General features: G+C 38.0%; 1 protein-coding gene across 2 annotated transcripts in view; it reads right to left on the bottom strand.

The window, feature by feature from the left end:
• The window catches only part of LOC115635306 (serine/threonine-protein phosphatase 4 regulatory subunit 1-like), a 42225-nt gene that overhangs the window by 4482 nt on the left and 13890 nt on the right, over positions 1-23853 (bottom strand). For both annotated transcript variants that reach the window (XM_030533785.1, XM_030533786.1), the window contains 15 exons: positions 21832-21974; positions 21155-21301; positions 17416-17523; positions 16602-16667; positions 15068-15226; positions 14006-14199; positions 13107-13561; positions 10279-10496; positions 8727-8819; positions 7792-7977; positions 7293-7454; positions 6307-6407; positions 3926-4046; positions 1511-1645; positions 322-463 (listed from right to left, as the gene is read on the bottom strand). In XM_030533785.1, coding sequence (XP_030389645.1) covers positions 322-463; positions 1511-1645; positions 3926-4046; positions 6307-6407; positions 7293-7454; positions 7792-7977; positions 8727-8819; positions 10279-10496; positions 13107-13561; positions 14006-14199; positions 15068-15226; positions 16602-16667; positions 17416-17523; positions 21155-21301; positions 21832-21974 — 2430 coding nt within the window. The remainder of the gene's footprint in view (positions 1-321; positions 464-1510; positions 1646-3925; positions 4047-6306; positions 6408-7292; positions 7455-7791; positions 7978-8726; positions 8820-10278; positions 10497-13106; positions 13562-14005; positions 14200-15067; positions 15227-16601; positions 16668-17415; positions 17524-21154; positions 21302-21831; positions 21975-23853) is intronic.

Here is a 23853-nt window from a genome sequence, read left to right as displayed (position 1 = left end):
ACATCTGTTGTATTATGTGTGTCAAAATCACAAGAGGGTGACAAACTACAGAGGATATACAGTAGCCTTTTAATGCTAGCAGAAAAAAAACTTTTTGAAAGGAAAAACAAGCCTGTATTCTGATATCAAGCACTGCAAAGATCGAATTTAAATGTAGGATCCCAAAATTACAATGTTCTAGTTTCTGCCTTTTTTATATAGTAAATCTGAACATTCTTTTTATCAGTTGAGCAAGCCAATTTGTGAAAAGCTGCAGTGTTACAGAAATGATGGAATTAATGAGAAATTAGTTCTTACATCAAAGGAATTAGTTCAGCATACCTTTCTCCAACAGCGTTTGCCTTAGAGCCTTGGCTAACAGAACCCTTACGTTTGGCACAGGATCAGAAGAAAGACTTAAAAGACTGGGAAGTAAGTGTTCGACAAAATGGTCAACAGGCATACACTCTTCTTCTACTACAGCCTATGGAGGTAAGAGCAGAACATAAGATAAAGCAAGGTGAATAATCAGTGTATCTTTAACAAAAACAATTCTCTCCCATTCTTTTCCAACTTGCCTCAAGTTTAGCTTGTATTTAAAAAATGTTAGTTGTCTGGCTGAGTATTTCAGATGTATTCCTAACTCTCAAATGTATATTGTTCCACACAAGCAGCCTAAATTTATATTTACAACAAAGGGGAGGTTACTTATATATATTTTTTCTTTTAATGGCCCTTCCTTCCTCTGCAAGTTTCTGGAAGGACACCGCAATCAAAGTATCTGATTGAGCCACTCAAGGATAAGTATCATTTAGTTATTCTACCTTGTCTAGATATGAATTTAGGATGTCCGGATTCATTTGAAGTTGGCCCAATGAAGGCAGTGGACTTACTTTCAATCTTCATTCTGGAAATCATTAACACCTTGACTTTGCCTTTCCTCTTCCCACTGCCTTACAACTAACTACTAATATGAAGCATTTCCCTGGCTAAAGAAATGATGTATGGCCTTTTCAGGGGCTAGTATTGACCACCAAACTGAAGAGTAGGGCAGTCAATGACCACTTCCCTTCCTCTTCCTCCCGGTAGCAAACAAGTTTAGCAACATACCCATTCTCCACCAACTCTGGGCACTCCGCAGCCACCACTAATTCAAAGAGCACATGTGAACTTTATAGTCCCTGTCACAGCAGGATGATATGCTCCTACCAGTACTATAGGTGGATTTCATGAAACACAGCTTGTTTTCAGTCTCATCTATATTTTGCTTTGTTGCCAAGAATGCTGACAAGAGAGGGTGCTACTTCTGAGGTTTGCTTTTGTGATTTGGACATGTCAGTTCACACAAGCCACTGAACCACCCAGAGAAGATAATGACTTTCACTCATTACTGATTTGGAATAGTTCTTAAATACTCTGGAGGTGAATGGCTCTATATTTCTTTACCAATTCTGAAAGCAATTCCTGCCAGCATTATGAATCCTCTCAATTATTTGTTGATACACCCGTACATGTAAAAAGGCAATCTAACCTGACAAATGAAGGCAAAAGCTTGTCTTCCAATCCATTTGGAACAATGACGGAACCTCGCTACAAGCTCATTAATGAAATTTAATCCCAATGCATTTGCATTATTTGCATAGAACTTCTGTAGTATTGCCACAACCTGTGAATAGATCAGAGGGGAGATTTAGACTGTGAATACTAGCATTTAAGTGGCATCACTTTACTTGAAGACTACTACTTAGGAATGCCAAAACCTCTGCAGAACTATTAACATTAAACTATAGTGTTGTTTGTTTTGACAAAAGCTTTACTTAGCACAGCTCTGAAACACAAAGGTTGAGAGAAGAGGCCATTTTAAGCTTCTTTACTGACCCAACTGTCTACTTTGCTATTGTCTCACTAAAACGCTGGTTTTAAAAGAAATGTTACACCACCACTTTGGGATGGTCTCAGTGATATCCTTGCCGCCACTACCGCCACCACCACCACCTTTTTGTGGAGAACCAAAGCAGTGAAGAGCAGATCCTGTGATGTCTGTGGTGCCAGCATATAGACAAGTTCTCTATCTACTAAACACTATTAAACAAAACTATATTACAGCATAAAACCAACTTACAGGAAAGAACAGTGAACAGTAAGATCATTTGTCTACTTTTTCCATTTATCAGATTACTAGCATGTCCTTCTTTACAGAAGGCATATATATTTAACAGGAAAGGTCTGACACAAAATGGGCTCAAAGAAGTCATTAGAAATAAATTCAAGAGAACTGTGCTGCTATCTCCTGAATAGTTATGATTACGTATGAGAATCTTAGTTTTGAGGAAGACGAAAAAAAATAGCTGTTACTCATATGCGGATCATTCATAAAGAAAATTACCATTAACACTATGACACGAGGGAGGGAAATTCAGAGTTCAGCTTTCCCTTCAAAGCAGCCACATCTTCCAAGTGGAGTCTAATACTTTACCACCACACGATGTGCAGCATTGCACACTATCAGGACTACAGCACATTAGATTATAGTAAGTAGTCAGGATTTCATTTTATATTCCCGTCATTCTGTACATATGAGTTAGCCTTATTTAAAAAAAGAACTAGGTTTTCCTTAATCTCTTTTATACATATGTATTCTTATCAGTAAGTTTAAAAAAAATAAGTCCATGAAGACCTGGGTACATACATTAAAACTCTCCCTTTATCTTTAAATATGTCTAAAAAATAGTTCTGTTCGTTAACCATGTAATTAACAGGCTTATAGATTTGTAAAATTAGTATTTAGTCAATATACTCAATGCCCAGTCCATTCTGTAAACTTTTATCAAGCCACAATTTAAAAAACAGAAGTCTAATGTAATAGATTGTGGGTGAGAATTTTTTAAACCATGTTGCTCAGGAACCTCTGATTTTGCCTTTGCAAAAATGCACCTGAAAAAGTCTGCATTAAATCCCAACCTCATTGAAGTCAACTGGAGTTTTGTTACTGACTTCAGGTGGGGCCAGGACTTCACCTTTTATCATAAGAAAGGCTATCCTGGGTCAGACCAAAGGTCCACCTAGCCCAGTATCCTGTCTTCCGACAATGGTTAATGCCAGGTGCCCCAGAGGGAATGAACAGAACAGGTAATCAAGTGATTCTTTCTCTGTCACACATTCCCAGCTTCTGGCAAACGGAGGCTAGAGACACCATCCCTGCCCATCCTGACTAATAGCCATTGATGGACCTATCCTATATGAATTTATCTAGTTCTTTTTTGAACCCTGTTATAGTCAGCCTTCACAACATCCTCTGGCAAACAGTTCCACAAGTTGACTGCATTGTGTGAAGAAATACTTTTCTTTGTTTTAACCCAGCTGCCTATTAATTTCATTTGGTGACTCCTAATTCTTGGGTTATGAGGCGTAAATAACGCTTCCTTATTTACTGTCTCCACACCACTTTTGTCTCTGCAAAAGTGCATGTATAATTGTATTGTGCCCAGAAAAAAATGAGCGTACATGGAAGATGTTGAAACTAAAGCTAGTCCCAATTTTTTTGGTACAAGATATTTTTAAATGAAAAAACTATTTTTTCAAAATTTTAAAATTTGTAAATTTTAAAAAAATGTTTCAATAAAATTTTTCAAAAACTAGATTTTGTTGAAATTTTTCATTTATCATTTTGGTGTTTTTTTTTCCTTCCTTTCCACTTCTTTTTTTCCTCCCTGCAGTCATTTTTTGACAACTGAAATTCAAAAAAACAAAAAAAACATTTGGAGCACAGAAACTACTTCACAATACTTCATGAAAAATTGTCTCTTCATTTTTTGACCAGGTCTAGTTGAAACATTTATGTTCATAGTATCTGTTGTTACTATATAATTTCAATAAGCTTTTCAAGTAACGGTGTTGCTATTAAATACATTTTTCATAAATTTTTTTGGCAAGTAAAATGCTTTACCAGTTTGAAGGAGATCCACCTGACTTCCGATACTTTATCCGAACACAGAGTTAACGCAATGTGCCGTAAGTAGTCATACACATCATTGGGGTTATAGAGTTCTAATATCAGGATCAGCTGTCTGAAATACAAGGGATCATTGAGTCAAAACATTCCTCTCTTTTCTTTAATCGCCTTCCTGCTGAAGATGGGGTGAAATAATTTTGGTTTCACGAACAAAGTTGTTGAAAATCTGGGAGAACAATCATTTTTTATTATGCAAAGCTTTGGGATTTTGTTCTTCTGTTTAGTCTCCCACACAGACTAAAATTTATATAGGAACTACTACATTTCAATAAAATTAAATACAAAAAATGCAGCTTCGGTGACGAGACTTGACATAAATTGCAGGTGTATAAGGAAATTATCGAACTACAAAGTAAGTTACTTAGGGATTCTCAAATTCCTTATCTTACTTTCCCCTCGTTCCTTCTTCACTAATACTTTAAAATAGTTTATTATTAGATAAAAATGTTGAGGAATTTTGACATTTTTATGCTATAATGGAAAATTTCTTCCTAACTACAGAACACAACCACACATACTCTTAGGAAGTTAAGATGAGAAATATTTGAATTACTGCAGTGAATATGTAAATATCTCCTACTTAAGTTGCATCATCTGTGGGAAACTGCATATATTATAGCCATAAGAACAACAAGTAGCTGGTGAAATTCTGCCAATCACAGCAAAAAAAATAATACCGATGTTACAAAGTTCTCCCACTAGATGTCAGGGAACTTAACACAACATTCACTGCAATCTTCCTCACTGGGTTTATAATACAAGGATAACATTACACCAGCAGCATGGTATGGAGGTTAAAACCTCAACAGCTCAAACAAAACATACTGAACTAAGATTACTGTGAAGGAAAGTATTTTAATTGTATGCATTAAAATGCTTTATGGAAAAAGTTTAAGTAGCTAGAAACATCAAGGAATGTGTCTATCTACAGGCTAGCCATTTAGGATCCTAAAATCATACTGAAACAAGCCACCATTACTAGAACCATTACTAGTCCCTATTCCATCCCATTCCGCTCCCACTTAAGCAAAAACACCAAAATGAGTCAACTAATTGTACAAATGGAAAAACCAATGCCATACACATTTTGTTGATTTATATATAAGCGCTAGAACTGAATAGAATCATACGTGTCATTGGCTCTTGCTGCTGACATACAACTAACTGAATGAGCATTAATATAATCTACCAGAGTTTCATAGATTTTAAGACCTGGAAGGGAACCTTTGACAACAGTCTGACTTCCTGTATATAACAGGCCATTGAATTTCACTCAGTTACTTCTGTATCAAACTCAATAACCTGCATTTGACTCTACCTGCTACTCTATTTATACAGGTCTATTGCAAAAGGGATCATTGACTGGCCCTATGATAGTAAACATGATTAATAAATAATATCTTCCAGAAGGGCATCTAGCTTTGACTCAAAGGCATCAAGACAGGGAGAATCCACCACTTGCCTTCGTAGCTTGCTGCAACGGTTAATCACTCTCACTCTTAAAAACGTGGGTCTTATTTCTAATTTGAATTTGTTTAGCTTCAGCATCTACCACCTGTTCTTGCTATGCCTTTCTCCACCAGATTAAACGGTCCTTTATTACCTGCTATTTTCTCTTTGTAAAGATACTTTTATCCTGGGGTGAAACCACTTCTCAATCTTCTTTTTGATCATTTAAACAGATTGAACTCTTAAGTTTCTCACTGTAACGCATTTGCCCTTGAGTCATTTTTATGGCTCTTTTCTGCACCCACTCTAATTTTCAGCATCCTTTTTAAATTGTGGACACTAGACTTTATGCAGTACTCTAAAATGTCTACCAATGCTATATACAAGTGTAAAATTACCTATTCATACTCACTGCTCCCATGTAGTTAGATAACCCTACTATTTGCCAACAATGAGAAATGCTGTCGGAGTATGGTTCAGCGAGATAGAGGCCTATATGAAATAAGTTGATGGTACACTTCCTAATGGATAGAGTCCATATCACAAGTCCATCACTATAATTGGCACCTTTGGCTGGCTGCCTCAGCAGAGGTGAATGATAACGGATATTGATCTATCCTCTCATCTAACAGGTGATCCCTAAAGGTTGAGCTAAGGCTCCTTGGTGGGGCAATATGTTGTAACCTAAATTCTTGCTACTGTACAAGATCTTCTGGTCTTCACGTAGTTCAAAGTTTAACCTAAAAATAATCTCCATGTCCCTTTAAATGGAAAGCTACTGCCTTCTACTCATATTCAGGGTGTGTTACAATTCTGAACATTACCATGAAAGGTAATGGAACCACACATTAACAAGTTTTACTTACTCTGCCAGCTCGTAACGAAACCTCCAATTCCTGCTGTTATCAGTCACAACAAATTCCTGAAGCTGGTAAAGGTACTCGCGCCTTTTGTCTGCATGAAGCAACTACAGGAAACGTCATTCCACAAACAACTGATTAGTAAATACAACTGATTAATCCAGCAGTTCAAAACTTTGTTTGAAGCTTTATAAAATACTTTTCACTTCTTTCAGGGTTATTCCCTATCACTGCTGTTTATTTGTATTTTCCTGCTAGAAAGAACTCTTAAAATCAGATTACAGTTTACAGGGAATCTAATTTTTCTTCAGAAAACTAAAGCCCAGGTTCTGAAAGTTATGCACACCCAATTGGGGTAGCTACATATGCCAAGGGCTACTTAGCCACTTCTGCCTGTGCAGTTACTCAAATAATGCATGAATAAATTAGGCCTGCATAGCATTCACACAAATCCTTAGATGATTTATTTCAGTCACACTTTTTCTACCAGCTAAGGTCAGTAGAGAGCATAAGTTCATGCCTGCCCTCACTTGAGTGCACACTGTATTACTTTTCCAAGGGAAATGGTGGAAGTCCCATCTCCGGAGACATTTTAAACAAGACTGGGCAAAACATTTTTTAAAACACCATCACAGGGGGTCAATCTTGCAATGGACCCTGAAGATGGACTTGATGACCTGATACCTTTTCATTTCTCAATTGATCATAGGCCACTTAGATTGCTTTGAGCACAGTTCCACTACAACAGTTTACAAAAGTAAGCAAACAAAGTCAGATTTTCAGATGGATTTAGTTTGAGTTTTAGAGGGGAAAGTGGAGGATCCTTAATTAAAAAATTAACTTCTCTGCAAAAAATCCAAAACCCAAAAAACAATTAAATTATATATTTGAATCCACAAAAAGCTTCTGTGGCAATTGCTGCATGAAAAATAGAGGTTTAATGTGCCTAAGAAAATGAAAGCAAAAATTTAAACTGCTATATAATCTCCTACTTTAAGGAAGTCATAGAGATGTTTAAGAACTCCAATCCGCACTTCATCCAGATCTTTTAAGAATCCATTGAAGATCGGCACCAGATCAGCTGCTGTTAGTTGATCCCCCAGAATAACAGCCAGCTCGTGTATGGAAAAAGCTAGCGTCCGACGGACCTTCCACTGTCCATAGTTAAGAAAAAGACAATCTAGATTAAACACCACAGAGATTTTTGAGCAACTCTTAAATAGAAGTACACTTATATTTTGAAGGGTATGGGCAGAAAAAGCAGAATTCATTACACGAAAGCCAGGTGCTGAATAGCATGTGTGTCATTTATAGTCTCCTTTCTTAAATAAAAAAAGTGCATCTGGCCCAACATTCCGGATTGATCACAAAATTTTATTCACTGTCAATTTTAGATATTATTTCTTGTAAACTACAGCATAGTTGGCTTATATTTCTAATTTGTATAATTTGCTTAGAATTCTGAATGCTTATTTGAAAATTCAGCTTTACCTGTACGTCTGCTGCCAAGGTCTCATACGTATCTTTCAAACAATGCCAGTTCTGCCGGCCCAGAGTTAAGGCCACCCCCGGGAGACTATATGCACAGTGTTTTGCTATTTCAGTGTCAACAGTCTGGGCTCGAGCTGGGTCAGTCATTGACAAGTACTGGTCTAATAAAGGTTGAGGTATGATATCCTACAGACAAAGATAGTAAATTATTAACATTAATAAATTAAAAAAAGAGGAAGATATCATCAGCATGGAAAGACATCTGCTCTAGAACAGCCTTCTCTCTTGCCTCTAACCAGATGGCAAGTGCACCAGGGGCACATGCCAGGACAGAACAACAAATGACTGAACACTCCACACCCTATGTCAGGCTAGCGCAACAAACTACAGCATGAGTCACTACCTTGGGTGGCTTGTCATCCAGTTTAGACAAAGCAGTAGGCAACAGTCTATGTGTCAGATCAGGAAGATAGCAAAGGTTGATTTTATTACTGAATAAACATCATTTTGGGTGCGGCATCAAGTTATTTTATGCAGCTAGATCTAACAGCTAGATTTTCCAATGCAGTTCTGCTTAAATAAACTTCTCTGGCAATTTAACAACGAAATTGTTGCTTGTAGGCCAATCTGTACACCCGGTGAGAGCAGCATATTAAGCTGCTGCCTGTGATGTGTAGGCAGCAGCTGGGGACACCAGAGAGATTCCTCTGTTTGCAGCAGAAATATGCACTCTGTGGGCTTGCCTGGAAAAGGAAAAGCCTCGATTTCCATTAATTATTTTATCAAAATCAATAGAGTTCTACTCATTAATGCCTAGAATATTTTCTGAAATTATGGAATTGATTGGACAGGTGTTTACAAATTATCACGTTACAGACAAACAAAGAAATGCCAGAGTTGAGGGTAAGGCATCATGAATGAATATTTTAAATCACCTGTAACTTAGATTTATCATCTTCAATGAGTGGATTATTATGTTGTTCTTTCTTTAAAAATTCAATGGTCCCATTGTGTTGTTCCTCTGACTCCTGTAAAAGGATGTAGTATTTATGATGAAAACAGTTAGTTTTACTTTCTTTCATTACAGAACTACTCTTTAGTATATCCCAAAGCATTACACTGAAGAGCAACACAATTCAGGTCTTTGAGGGACAAATCATGCTCACACTACTCAGGTAAGTAGCCAAGTCAAGATGATTACTTATGTGAGTAATGCAAGCAGAATTTGGCCATATAAGAATCACCCACAACAAAACTGATTCTATGCAATGTCTTAATCAAGAAAGGATCAGTTTTAAGCTTCATGAATAGCAGGTCAGATCAAGAACAAATCACTATGATTAACAGATACTGCACATCTAGTTATTGACTCACTATGGCAACAAAATTATTACCTCAAAGGACTTTCTTTAACCAAATTTTATGACTGTTAAAATGTCCATGGGACACTTGCCAGAATATTTTGATTTCAGTGAAAAGGTCAATGTTGAAATAACGCCTCTGCCTTCATGCTCACACTCTGAATTCAGAACCATGTTTAGATTGAGTAACTGATGAATATTTTCAATATAAAAAGGTATAATCAATTATTAACTGTAATTGCAATGAACCCAACATCCTTCAGATACTGGAAGGTAGCTTCTTATTCATTCTCTAAAGGTTCTACTCTCTCTGCCAATTTAGCAGATATTGACAAACCAGCTCAATATATTTCCTTCAGCAAAAATAATACACTGATAAAAGTTTTATTCATTTTGCAGTACACTCTCGAAAACTCTAATTCTCCTGTATTTCCCTCAAGATACTGCTTTTGTTTTCCCACCGATCAGTGAAGAACTGTTCTGGTGAACTCAAATCCAAAGTCAATTTGTGAAGCATGCCTCCTTATGAATTCCTAATAAAATGCTGGTGATTAAAAAAATGTACTTCTGTATTGTGGAGGAATGAAAGGCGAACATCAAGTTGTGGTTAACACACATGCTAGCAATGAATGTGCTATTTTAGGGGACATGCAGGGTTTTAATATCTTCCTATGACTAGCTCCATCATAAAGACAAAATTGCAAGCACTGTGAAAAAGTTTTCCTATTTAGCCTACATGCACATTAAGAGTATTGTAAAATGGCAGTAAGGACGAATGTGTATTGCCGCTGGTTGATTTAGTCCCTTGTCTGGGGACAAATGACTTATATTTGCTTCAGAAACAGGGAAGATTTTGTTAGGTTTGTTTTCCATGAAGCTCCCGTACGGCCACTTAAAGCTTTCTATTTCCTGGCTCACTTGAACCCAAATACAAATAAGCTCCTTGAAAAACTTTAAAATTTTCTTTTATATAATAAGTGGATATAATAAATTATACTACAGTAGCATCTAGGGCCCCCAATCAAGAACAGGGCACTGTTATGCTAATTGCTGGGCAAATGGAGGTAGACATTGTCCGTACCTTAAGAGCTTACTTGTCTATCCAGAGGATGAGTGTATAACTTACTGTGCTTTTCAGTATGCTGGTAGTAGATTGGTTGCTTACATCACCCTGGAATGATGAAGAGGACAAAGTGTTCTTCTCCACAGTGGCATGGCTGGCTTCAAAAGTGGACAATTCATTCTGAAGTTTGCCATTTCTCTCTTCTGTGTGTTTGGTCTCATAATCATCGACGGACTCAAACTGAGCAGCTCTGAGAGCAGCGGACAATACTTGAACCTGGGCTGTATAAAGTAAAGGGATCAGGGACACATTTAGGGCTTGTCTACATAGCTTGGCAAAGTCACCAGATGGATGTGATTTGTAAAGAGCACTAAGAGGCTGCACTCTAACTGCCTTGTGTAGACCCTTATGATGCACTCTGAAAGATAACTAGTTCACATTAACGTAGTCCTGTGTAAAATGGGACAACATCAACGTGAACCAGGTACTTTTTAGAGCACACCATCAGGCTCTACACAGGGCAGCTAGAGCACAACACATTAGCGTGCTCTACAAAACACATCCCTCTAGTACCCTTTGCAGCATAGCGTATACAGGTCTTTAGTTTCCATTCTGTGCTTCATTTTAAAGGAGTATTAATGCTACAATTATTTATACTGAGAGATTTAAAAAAAAACCCACACAAAATGCATAGAAACATGAGAGGAAATATTTACCTCTGCAAAAAAAGGTCAAGAATTAACTTCAGCAAAATCTTTCAGATAAACTGTGAGCATAGATTTAGAGGCAGTATTACCGTTTCCAGCAGAAGCACATAAGTATCTGTTTCCATTCTCTGGACAGACCTCTGATAATCTCTGATGGCAAGGAACCCTGGATCATGTCCTATTTCACTATCCTTGAAACAATTTAACATGGAGGAGAGTGGGGTGTGTTGGGAACACTTTTAGAAAGAAAGCATGAAACTGAGGCCTTCATCCAGAAACTGAAGGCCAGCCTTGAGGTAGGAGGCTGCCTGTGAAACTCTAGATCCCTCCCTGCAGTTAGGGTATATGCTGAGAAACTGTTTAAAGGCAACAGGTAACTTGTAATAGAAAAGGAACTGTACCTAACATACACGTGTAAATCAAGAAGTTGCATTTCGTATTTATTTACTGTGTAACTTGTATGTTTGTTCTCCCTTACTGTTTCATCTTTGAATTTTTTACCCCAAGCAGATCTCTGTTGTGCAAAAAGTGAGTTGATAACTGGGTGGCTGGTTTCATACCTTCAGGAGTGACGAACTAGAGGGAAAAAGTCTGAGACTCTGGTAGTTAAGAAGCTGGGGAGGATAGATTAGGCGAGACTTGGGACTGGAAGGGCTGTTGGCGTCACCCTGTAAGAGTAACTAAGCTGGTGGAAGCCAGGGTGAGACCTTGTGCTTGTGGGCAATCTATTGGTGTCAGGGATCTGAGCCATAGCAGCACAGCATTAAGGCACCCCGAAGTTACAGGGCAGGCAGTGACAGAACCGCTTACCAGTTTGGGTGATCCCCAGAATATCACATACACACAGATGAAGCCAGTTCTAATGAAATATAAGCAAGAGGAAGTATTTAGTGAAGGTCTCTCAAAGTGTCTTTCAGGAATGGATCAAAACAACAAAAATGAGTATGTTTTGCCATGATTCCCAATGTAGTTTTGAACACAGCTCCATTTCTATGTAATGCACCATTCTGTGAAAATAGGAACAAAAAAGGCTCCCCGAACTCAGATTTTCAAATAGCTTTCAAAATATTTACATTGGTCCAACTCCCGGCGACTAGATTTTAAAGGTGAAACACGAGAGCATATACCAGGACCAAAAGCAGCGACCATTTAAGAGCAAATGGGAAGAGATGAAATGATGGTCACAGAAAAGAGATGAGAATCAGATCAGGTAGAGGTATGTAAGAGGGTTTTGGCAGCTTGGCTAGGAAGGAAGAGAAATGAGCATCCACACATCCTTTTATTCTGAAAAGGAGGAAGGTTGCTTGGCGGAGGAATAATGAAAAGCAAGGACATTACAGTAGAGGGTATGATGGAAAAGACACAGATTTACCTGTCTAACTCCTTCACTGTTTCTTAGTAACCTCAAACCCTTTTCTTTATTTTCCATTGTATTTGTGTCAGTCATGCGACTCCTCACTCTGTTGCCAACTCCTATGCTCCAGTTCCACTTCACTTCTTGCTCTTTTCCTAGTCATTAACCTTTCTCCCCTTGAGTTTTCTGTTCTTATATTTCTTATTGTGCCTTCTGTCCCCACCACTCACTTTTTCCTTCCACTTTTTCCAGTGGTTCTCAATCTTTTGGGGCTCAGGATCCATTTGAAAATGTTTATGGCCTACTGTGACTCGGTAAATAGTCTGGGGGGTGGAGGCCCTGGGTGGTATTGGTTGGATCCTGCCCCCCCAGGGTGGTTGGGTCTTGCCCGGCACTTACCCCAGAGTGGTGGCTCCAATGCTGTCGGGCTGGCTGGACTTGGCTCTCCACTGCAAGCATTGCAACCTCCAAGGTTGCAGTGTCACACTGGTTTGCCCCTCCCAGCCTCAGGGGGTTGCAGTACCACTCACTCAAATCTGGCCTACTCGGACGTCTGTCACCATAACATCTGGGCCAAACCTGAGTGGTGCTGGGTCTCCAGAGGTTGCAGTGCCTGGAGCAGGGAGACGAGCCCAGTCAGCCCTCTGGGACAGGAATCACAGGAACTGCCATGCAACTCGAATTTGGGTCCCGACCCACAGGTTAAGATACTTGGCTTTAGGCAAGAAAGGGCTGCTGCTATAAGGAGCTTTGAAGGGTGCAGGGAACCCTCGCGGCATGAGACATCAGAAACTATACCTCCACATATTGCTACTATTGTAGGCTTTTACCTTGAACATCTGGATCACCTATGTGCTCCTGCAAGCTTTCCAGCACTTTTTTTATTTCACTACTGGCAACACAGTTTTTACACATAGCTTTCGACATAGAGCAGCCTTCTTCACGCTTCTCAGTCTTGGACTGAAGCAGCTCCAAATCCTGACTTATATCAGGGAGTGGGGGGCGCCAGTACAGGAAAGTATTAAAGATATCCTCAGCAGACTGGAACCTTGAGTTCACTCCCTGGCAATTGCTTATGTGACAGTCTTTAATGCCTTCTATCACATAAGCGGTGGTATTCTCATTCTGGGACAATCTAGTACGAGCCTCTCCAGGACTACCACAACTGTTTGAACTTCCTTTCAGTAGGTCTGTCCTTGGGCTTTCAACACAGATCAAGGGGTTGGCTTGTGCTGAAGTCCCTTCAGTTGATGATTCCGATTTAATTTCTATTCGTTGTTCTAAACTGAGAACAGAGACATAGCATTAGGAAAACAAAAAGGTATACACCCTAGAACAGCACTTTCCAGTTAAAAAGACACACGCTCCAGATAAGGCAGCAAGAGCAATTATAATAAGTGGAGCTATTCTACTTGAGGACAAATCCTGCTTTAGAACTACTTGTTTCAACTTTAGTTTCAATACATTTTCCCCCTCCTCTCTTCCCTTTCCCCTCCAAGAAATTACTGGTGAAACATTAAAGTAGCTAGATTAAATCATGTGGCAATTCATCTGACCTATGTAGCCCACATTTTAAACCATTATTGAAACTACACCTACATTACAAAAGGTCTTATTTTTAGTCACATATTTAAACACAAGATCATATCAACTAAAACTAAAGGACTGTGGAGGAAAAAATACGTGGTCAGTTTTCCTCTCCCTTTTCACACCTCAATCATAGCTTTACCTGGAGGATACAATGTTCATACTGGGAGATGTGATGTTTGCATTGTTGCCTGGTTGGCAGGAACTGGAAGTCACATCCTGTGCTGATGGTCGGATACTGAGGGTCCCATCCTCCCGAATATAAAGACCAGCACTAGAAGGGTTTGCAAAGGTAGAAATAAACGGGCCTAGAGACTGAAAAGCAGCTTGGCGAACCTGGCACAAAAATAAAGATGTCACATATGTTGTAGCCATGCTGCCTTTTGGTAAATTGTTAATAATGAATATGAAATGTGGCTCAAATTTAGCTCTTACTATATTACAAGGTTATACTTTGCTATTATCTAAGCTTTTCAGAGTATGCTATTAAGTCAGCCCAGGCTTCATTTAATACAATTTTACTACTAGAGTTTATCATGAACAAGCAAGACATCAGAGTAAGGGGATTCAAGAAGCAAAATGCGCGTTAGCAAATATAGTTCATTTCACTTATTTAATTTTTCACTACATGATTCAAGTCAAATCATAATTGTTTCACAGACACGGTCCAAAAGCCCTATGCACCCAGTATCTTGACAATGAAAACACTGTCATAGTGGCGATTACATTAAACACTTTTTCAAAAAAAATTTAAAGCACCATCCCCAAGTTTGATGGGCCAAATTTTAGAAGGCCCAGAATGACACCCACCTTCTAAGCATGACATTTTACATTTCTAAAGTGAACATGGAAACAAAAAAAAAGCAGAAGACCACATACCTAACATACCAGCTTTCAGTCTTTGGTGGGGACTGTATATGGTGCCCATGCAACTGAATTTTAATCTGTCCTCTAATTATATGAGCACTACATTTTACAGGGTGGCATGTCTGCATGAAGAAAGCATATACTTGCTGCATCCATGCTGCCCTCAGTGTCCTCCATTTGAGGGTCCAAGACTGAGAATTACCACGTGTGCCTATACAGCAGACCTATCTTTGCTATTAAGCCACTGGTTTGGCCACTTGAAAGTCCTTGTAATTGAAAAAGGTAGCTTGCATGCATGAATTTCTTTTAGGTCAGAGGTACCTCACCATCTACTTACCCATCTGCAGGGGTCGCTGATGAGACTGATAAAGAGAGGGGACAGCTTGCTTCTGCGAACTTCTGGGGAAGTAGTGTAAGACACAGCCATAAAGCATTCAGCACAAGCTTTTCGCATTCCCCAAACACTATCAGAGCAGAGCTCAAAAAACTTTGGAATCTGTCAAAAATGAATGAAACTATAGCTAATTAAACAGGTATTGAAGCTGCAGTACAAGATACCACTTTCAGTTGGTTTAATTACTTGGAAAAAAGTAGTTGGTAGTTTGTGTGCAATGAGTGAAAAAGGTTGCGAAAGTAGTGACTGAGAAGAAAAATAATTATATTAATTACTGAAGAATTAAAAATTTCCATCCCCCATTCATCTCAGTTGTGTCTTGCTTTCATTTAAATTAAGGGGACGGGCATAGGGGAAATTAGCAATAGGCTTTCTTTTCTGCAAGCATATCTTGGTATAAAGATAATTTATTAAGCATGGGAAACTAATTCTTTCTAGTCTAGGGAGGGTGGCGGGATGGGGACAGAAAAATCAGATCACTTCAAAAATTCTCTTGTGCTTTCAACTGTGCTTAAAAAAAAAAATATGTTGGAGGTGAGGGATAAAACTGTTAACTTGCAAAATACACAATTTTCCTATTCAGTACCAGACCAGCTCCTCATTTGGAAACACTGCCTCAGGAACATTCCACCACCACCTCTTCCTCCCCTTTGGTTTTTTTCCCCCTTTCTCACACAAGTTTCCGAGATTTTATTTAACAAGTCTAGCAAAAGAAAAATAGCCAGAAACTTGCAGAAGAAAGTAATTTGTTTTAATTAGACTTTTGAAAACACATCTGTGTTTCTGTTAAAATGCTATTTTATACATATCTGTACAGCAATCACACTCAAATCAAAACTGATTTTTCATTGCCTTTTGCTAAAAGAAATAGACAGAATATTACTGGCACAAATGTGGTGTTTTACCAGTGTTCTCACTTGCAGTAAGTACAGCTAGTTCCTGTCCTGCACTGACACCGAAAAACTACTCACTATTACCTAAAGAAAAGTGGATATTGTAAGTTAATTCTACTGTTTATGCAAGTCTTTTATACAACATCAGGATGAGAAAGAAAATAAACATTTAAAATATAATAAACTGTAATGTAAAACTACAAAAGTTGCCAGCCACTCATGAATAGGTATAAAACGTGAAATTACTTTAACTCAATTTTTTACGATTGTTGAGATTTCAAGTTGTTTCGCGATAATTTAATAAATTCACTGAAAAGAACCCTCCCTTATTGCATAAATAGTGTCTTAAAAATAAATTGAAATGTCTTTTTTAAAAAACAAACTTTTGTCACCAACGGTGACTAAGCCAGTAAAGCAGGTTTAAATTCAAGAAAGAGTTATCCAGAAGTTTGTTCTTTTGTCTCAAAGAAAACTAAACAGTATTACTGGTAATTTCCTTGTTAAAACTTTTCAGTTGTAAAAGCAGATATGAAAGCTCAAGCAAAAACACAAAATCTTTTTGTGTATCTTTAAATTTTACATACCAAAAATCTCTCTGTGGCCTCTTGTCCAACTGCATTACAAATATCGCCAAAGCTAGCTGCACAAACCTAAAAACAAAACAAACAAAACCAATAAAAGTTATGGGTAAACTCCTGGCCCCACTGAAATAAATCAGAGTTTTGCTACTGACTGGAGTCAAGAATTTTACCCCTTATTGTTCACTCCTAAGCATCAAATTTGGACTCAGTAGTTTGCAAGTCTTTTACAATACAAATCCTACTGACAAATTTAAACCCTGTAAATGCTAAGGCCTCAGTCCTGGACAAGAGATTCATTAGGGCAGTCCCCTGTGGTACATACACAGCGCCGTTGAAATCAATGACACCCCTAGGTTGGACCTTTGCATCAGTGAGGAGTCTCATCAACTTTAATGGACTCTGAATGGAATGCAGGGGTTCACCACCTGAATATTTTAAAGAGGTTGCCAAAAATGGAGCAGAAGAAAAATGTGTGCAGGTCAGTACTTAAGTGTATTGACAAAACTATCTTCACAACGGCCCTGAGTGGCTTAATTTCCAACACACGCTTACAAGTTTTGCTGAATCAAGGCCTATATTTGGCTCAAGCCAATGGCGTAGGTACCTCACTTTCATGAGCGTTATACTTTAAACATAGAACACACAAATCAAACATATAAGGAAATTCCTTTACACTGAAAAAGGAGAAACAAAGGCACTGCTAAAGTCTGAAATCATATTACTATCAATACTATGCTTAAAGATAATTTGATGTAGATGTTAAAAATACTGTAGAACGTACTTCAAGTGTTTCAGTTTTGAAACAAGTCATACCAACCTTACGGACTTGGAAAAGTTTCCCGTCACCACACAGCTCGCAGAAACGGGGAAGTAGCATACGTTCAACAATAGTTTTGCTCAGCATAGAAGCCATTTTACAAATTATCTATAACACAGAAGAGGAAGAAAAACCATTAACGTAATAGTCACCAAGCACTTTTAGTTCCAGTTTTCTTTCTAAAAAGAAGAGGAGTTCTGAAAGCAAAAGGCAAACTACTACTTTAAAATACAACTATTGTATGAGTTAAATTGACATTGTTTTTGCTTGCCAGTAATTATTAAAACTACAAAATCCACTGCCATCATACTATTATGCATGACATTTCTGTATTAGAGGACTGAGATTTTATTTTTTTAAATTGTGTAGGATGAGTTACAGAAAATCAACAATTTATACATGGTTTAATCCAGAATTCTCAAACTATTTCACAGTGTGGATTATACTTAAATATTTGTGACAGCAGTGTTGGAGGACTATACCAGGATTGAGGCCCCGCTGTGGTAGGTGCTGTCCAAAACCACAATCCTGAAAACACTGTAGCACATGCTTAACTTTAAGAATGCAAATAGTCTCCTTGGCTTCAATTAGCCAGCTCAGGTGTTTAAAGTTAAGCATGTGCACAGCTCTTTGCAGAACCAGGGCCTAAACTGAAGACAAAAAACAACAAGTGAATTTGACCAACCACAGGACAGACAAAGGGTAGGAAGGACAATGGAAACAATCATTAATACAACATGGTTATATAGGTTAGTTAGTGCACAACTCAATAAATTCAGATTCAGTTAGTTTATAAATTTCAGCTTAAAAAACCCCTCATTAATTCAAGCTTCTGTGTGAAGTTGTCAATTTCAAAGGTCACCACAAACCATGTTACCTGTAGCATTTAATTACTTTAGCCATATACACACTTTCAGCTGTCTTTTCACTATAGTGCATGAAGAGTCCCAAATCTGTGACTCCAGAGAGAAGAAGGCTTACTGGCTTCCACGTGCCTTTCCATTGATAACGTCAGTGTCCCACAGAGCCAGGAATTGCATACTGACACAAATATGGTTGACTGAATAGAACTCTACATTTTAATATTTCAAAAAATATATAATAATTCCTACCTCCATTGAAACAAGTACTGCTCCCAAGAATATTCCAACTTTGTGACAGAATCCCAAATAAAAACCAAGGAAGAATACCGTACAATCCCACTTTTTAAATGGAACTGTCAGTCCTTCAAAAAGACATCTGCTATTCAGATGTCACCCTGGAAGTCTCCCTGAGCAATAACCAACTTCCAGACAAGGAAGGGGAATCTAGCTGGTAAAGCTATTTTACAGGTCAAGTGTCAGAGGTCCCTGCTGAACCCAAATCTGATTTCTTGTTATTGAACAGAATCTGTTTTTTCATCAAGACACTTGAGACTTAAGACTTTAATCATCATTCATACTCTCTGTAAAGTTAACAAGAACCAGGGTAGAAATCTGAAGACTTCAAAAAGAGATCACTAGGGGAAATTATGACTTTTGCAACTATTTAAAGGATGCTGCCAAGTGTTTTAATTTTATTTGCTATCAGTTTCTAACAATCTTACCACCTTGAAAATATAAACTCTGATTCTGATCTTTTCCCAAATATGGAGAACATTGATTTTTCCCCTATGAAGTTAATTGCACTTGTAATTAACATAGGTTTTGTTGCTTGCTTGTTTGTGCGTCAACACTGTGATGTCAGCACTACTCTGGGATTGTAGATTAACTGATGCTGCAGTCAGAGGAAGGGGCACAAGTTTATAACAGAGTTCTTATTAAAGCGTTATATACCAAGAACTTTATATACAGAAAAATATCTCCTTGTGATGGAATTACTATTAGTTTTCTTAAACAGATAGTTAAGCCAACTACATTATAATTTTAATATAGGTAATTCTGAAACTGTGCTGTTTTACTGTGTCTCTAAGAATATGTCCATAAAGCAATGGGGGGGTGGAGGGGAGGGGGCAACTGCAGCACATATATCCATACTCTAGCCAACTTTAATCTAATTAGCTTGGATACCAACAGCAGTGAAACTACAGCAGCACAGGCTGTACAAGCCCACCTGGGACCCTGGGTACATATTCAGGCAACTAGTGCATGCTGAAGTCTGCACTACTATTGGTACCTGAGCTAGCTAAATTAAAGTTAGCTCGGTTACATCTATATGTGCTGGAAAAACACCTCCAATTGCAGTGTAGACACGACACACCATTAGGCTACATCTATACTACAAGCTAGGATGCAATTCCCCTGCTCACTTACACATACTCACACTAGCTCTCATCAAGCTAATGGGAGTATAAATAGCAGTGTGGCCAAAGTAGCACAAATAGTGGCAGCTGTAGCATGGCTTAGCTATGCTGAGTACATATAACTGGTTTCAGGTGGGTTTGTACTCTGCAGGCTAAGTCGTACCTCCACGGCTGCTATGCATGCTACCGTGACTATACTGCTATGGGCTACTGTGAGCATGTGTACACAAGCCAGACGATAATTCCCCTAGTTTATAGTGTAGGTGCAGCCTCACAGTGCCTTCACTGAAATTGTCTGTCAACACCATAATGATGCCTATTCTTGAAAATTACTTAGGAAAATAAGATTTGGAAAGTCTGACTAACTGTCTAACTGAAAGCTATATAAGGTGGGTGTAACAACATTTACAAGCAGAAAAATAAAAAAGATTTTTCCAAGAAGAGTTATTACAAATAACAGTCTCAAAAGCAGGGGAGTCCAAAGGATTCCTCAAACACTTCACTGATGCAGGGCTCAGAATTTTCCTCTATCTGACCACATGTTCCAGGCCCAGAAAATGTACTAGTTGAAAAGTTATTTGAATTGGTTCACAAAGTGCTTCTATCTTTGGCAGACTGAAAAATCTTACTGTGACATTGTTCTCATTACCATATTGCATTCTTCACCATTTCAACTTTAGCTGGTGATCTCTTATGAACTAGACAAGATTCCTTATAAGAGACTCAAATTAGTGTTTAAGAGCCCAACCTGCTACCATCCAAGTTAATGGCACAACTTGCATTGATGACAATGATGCAAGTTTGGGGCCACAATACAACAAGTTACTAATGACCACATAAATTCAAGCCTCAATGGCTTACCACATTTGAAGCTGGCATTTCAAGCTTAGCAAGAGTTTTAACACTGGTTTCTAACTTCTCAAAATAATGGCCAATACCATCTTGCATCTCTGTTTTAATCATAATTCTAAGTTTTTTTCATTGTATCAGGCTTTAATTCTACTCCAGAAGGTTTACAAAAGAGGACCTTCATCAACTCACATTCCTTGATCTAGAAATGTTTTACCATCACTGGCTGAGGCTTGAAGACAGCAAATTCCAGAACTCAAGTCAATGTAATTTTCATTCACTAGTTTTGTTGTGTTTTTTTTAGGGGGTGTGTGTGTGTGTTTGTTTAAATCTCACATGCATATTGAGACACTGGAAGAGGGCTGGGAAACTGCTCAGTCCTTTACAGAAAGATTACTTGTAACTGGACAACTGAGAAATACAGGTAAAATTAAAACTAATCTTTCAGTTAACTAGTTTACTTAATTAACAAGTTAAAAGTTTGAATACAAAGTCCATCTCTCACATCCTTGCACTGACAAATGTATACACCAATTAAAAAAAAAAAAAAAAAGTGCCCAAATAGGAGATACAATTTTAAAACAAAAAATCTTTTTCACCGCCACTTACATTCACTGCTTCCACTTTGTACTCATCGTCACTGTCTGGAGCAGAGAGGTCCAACAGAATTGGACACACTTTATTTTCAATATCATTTTGAGCAATGAGTTCTTGTTCTAGCAGTATTAGCAGTGCTTCCTGACTTGCTTTTCTAACCTAGTAACATGAAAAAGAAAAGATTAAAAACAAAACAAAACACTGTAAATGCAGTATTTTATGAGAAACATAAAAGTCAAGTCAACATCTGTTCTCATTGAATGGAGTGCAAAAAGTCAAGAAAACAGTGAAAAGCTCATGAATAATAAAACTAAGATATTCCTAGTAACAAACATAAAAACTTGAGGATTTTAAGGGGACTTTTAATCTAACTTTGGGTACTAGCCTACTGGTTGGATCACTGGACTGGGACTCAGGAGACCTGGATTCTATTCCTGACTATCATTGACCTGCTGGGTGACCTTAGGAAAGTCATTTCCAGTCTCTATGTCTCAGTTCTTTCATCTGTAAAATGGGAATGATACAGACATCCTTTGTAAAGTGCTTTTCAGATCTATGTACAAAATGCTATATACAGTCTAAGTATTATTAGTACTAATAGAAATCAATGTTTAACTCCTCCATATTGTGAAAGGTCCATATGCCATACTGAATTAACCATACAGCTTTTACAGTCTGAGATTTCCTACCTGGTTGTTAGGGTCTGTGAGGTATCTCACTACAATGGGCATAAGATAGTCAGAAAATGCCGTTGGGAAGTTTGGTCGACTTTCTTGCAGAAAAACGGCAATGGGCGGTATTTGTTCCATCAGTTCTGTCCGTACAGTAGGCTCTGGCAGCACAGAGAAAGTCAAAACGGCTTCAGTAAATTTAAAGTGAGAATCAGACACATTCAATAAATGGCATTTCCTCTTGTGAAACTACGAAAAGCCAAAAAAAAAAAAAATCCTCTTTTTAGAAAAGTCACCATTTAGAATATCTGTGTTTAAAAGTCAGCTGACAAATCAAACAGTCTCAGATATAACCTCCCATCAGCCCAAGAGACTTACAGCCATATTTTTAAACAAATGGATAGCTATCTTCCTTGATAATATTGCCCTTTTCATGCATTATAAACTAATTTCCTTACAGCTTCTGCGTACTAGTACCTCATTTATCTATGAGCCAATGCATGCGGACAGAGCTAGTGGTCTAAAAGAAAAGGGATGCACACACTATTTTTCACATCGTTTTCCTGTGTTTTGCTAAGGTTCGCTGGATTTTTTTCATCTTTTGAAAAGTAACCTGTACATTCTCAGGTGTAGTTTAATAATAAAAATAATTATCACGTATCACCTGTAAAGTACCATACAAACATTAAAAGTCACAACTGGGACGCAGAATAGAACTTAAAAGTTTTCTGCATTTTAGCACCAGTGTCCCAGAGAGTGCACAGCCCAGAGGTTGGGGACCGGTGCTTTACTTTCTGACTTTAGGCATGCCAAGGGGCAACATTTTTTAGTCTTCTCACAGAGCGATAGAGAAAGTAATCAATCACTAATTAATAGTTAAAAACTTTGCCTTCATATTAATCATATAACTACTGATAAGATAGAGATATGTATTTTTAAAGCTATTTCTCCCTTGAAATGATCTTCATTGCAATTAACATTTTCCAATTGTTTTTAAGACAGACTCATTTAAAAGAAATAAGCGGAAAAAGATCATAGAAACAAAACTTTAAACAGTTAACTAGTTCAGGCGTCAACTCAGTACACTATAACCCAAAGAAAGCAATCACTTACTGAATGATACATAAATAACATGCGACCAAAAAACACTCCCAAAACCATAGGTTAATGCATATGTTAAACCAACCCCCCTGCCCCAAAAATCAGGAAATTCAAATACAAAATTCGTCAATCCATGTTAATTTGCCCACGATAATGTACTCAGTACAAGCAAAGTGTGGGTGCGCTTTTGGGGAGGGAAGGAGTGTGGGTGGGGCTTACATATATTTTCACCCTAACTACTCTTATTAAGTAGAGAAATGTTTTGGGAAATAACAATTTTTCAATTCTGGGTGCCTAAAGTTAAGCACCCAGATCTATTCTTAGGCACCTACATTAAGTGGCCTGGTTTTTAGAGGTCCTGAAAACCAGCTGCTCCTGCTGAGTTCAGTGGAATTTGTAAATATTCATCACTAATTTAAATGAAGGAATATAGTTTGGGAGCAGGATTTTCAAAGGAACCTAAGGGAGTCACGCACCCAACTCCCATAGAATTTTAATGGGACCTGGGTACCTAACTCCCTTAGTATCTTGGCTAAAGTCTGAATCTTGGTTCAAGTCCCTGCTGTGCCCAAGCCTTCCTGTGTGACCTTGGTCAAGTCACTTAGCTTCTCTAGGTCTTAGTTCTCCATGTGCAAGATGGTGATAAACAGCACTTCTTTACCTCTGGGATGTTATGGGATAAATACATTAAAGATTGTGAGATAGTTAAACTCTGCAGTAATGGGTGTCATATAAGATACATGAGGTATATTAAGGAAGTGTGTTTTGCTCCATCTACCCTGTGCTTTCACACATTCACACTCCTTCTTCCTTCTCCTCTGAAGAGACAGATGGATCAAAGATATACTCCAGAATGAGTATGATTTCTAAACTAAGAGAAGATAAGAGTTCATTGTTACACCTGGCTGCTAAGTGTTGCATGTGGAACTGCTGCCAGAA

Source organism: Gopherus evgoodei, chromosome 14 (genome assembly GCF_007399415.2).
Source record: "Gopherus evgoodei ecotype Sinaloan lineage chromosome 14, rGopEvg1_v1.p, whole genome shotgun sequence".
Lineage (NCBI taxonomy): Eukaryota > Metazoa > Chordata > Testudines > Testudinidae > Gopherus > Gopherus evgoodei.
The sequence above is the reverse complement of the archived record's forward strand: the minus strand, read 5'-3'. Positions and strand labels throughout refer to the sequence as shown.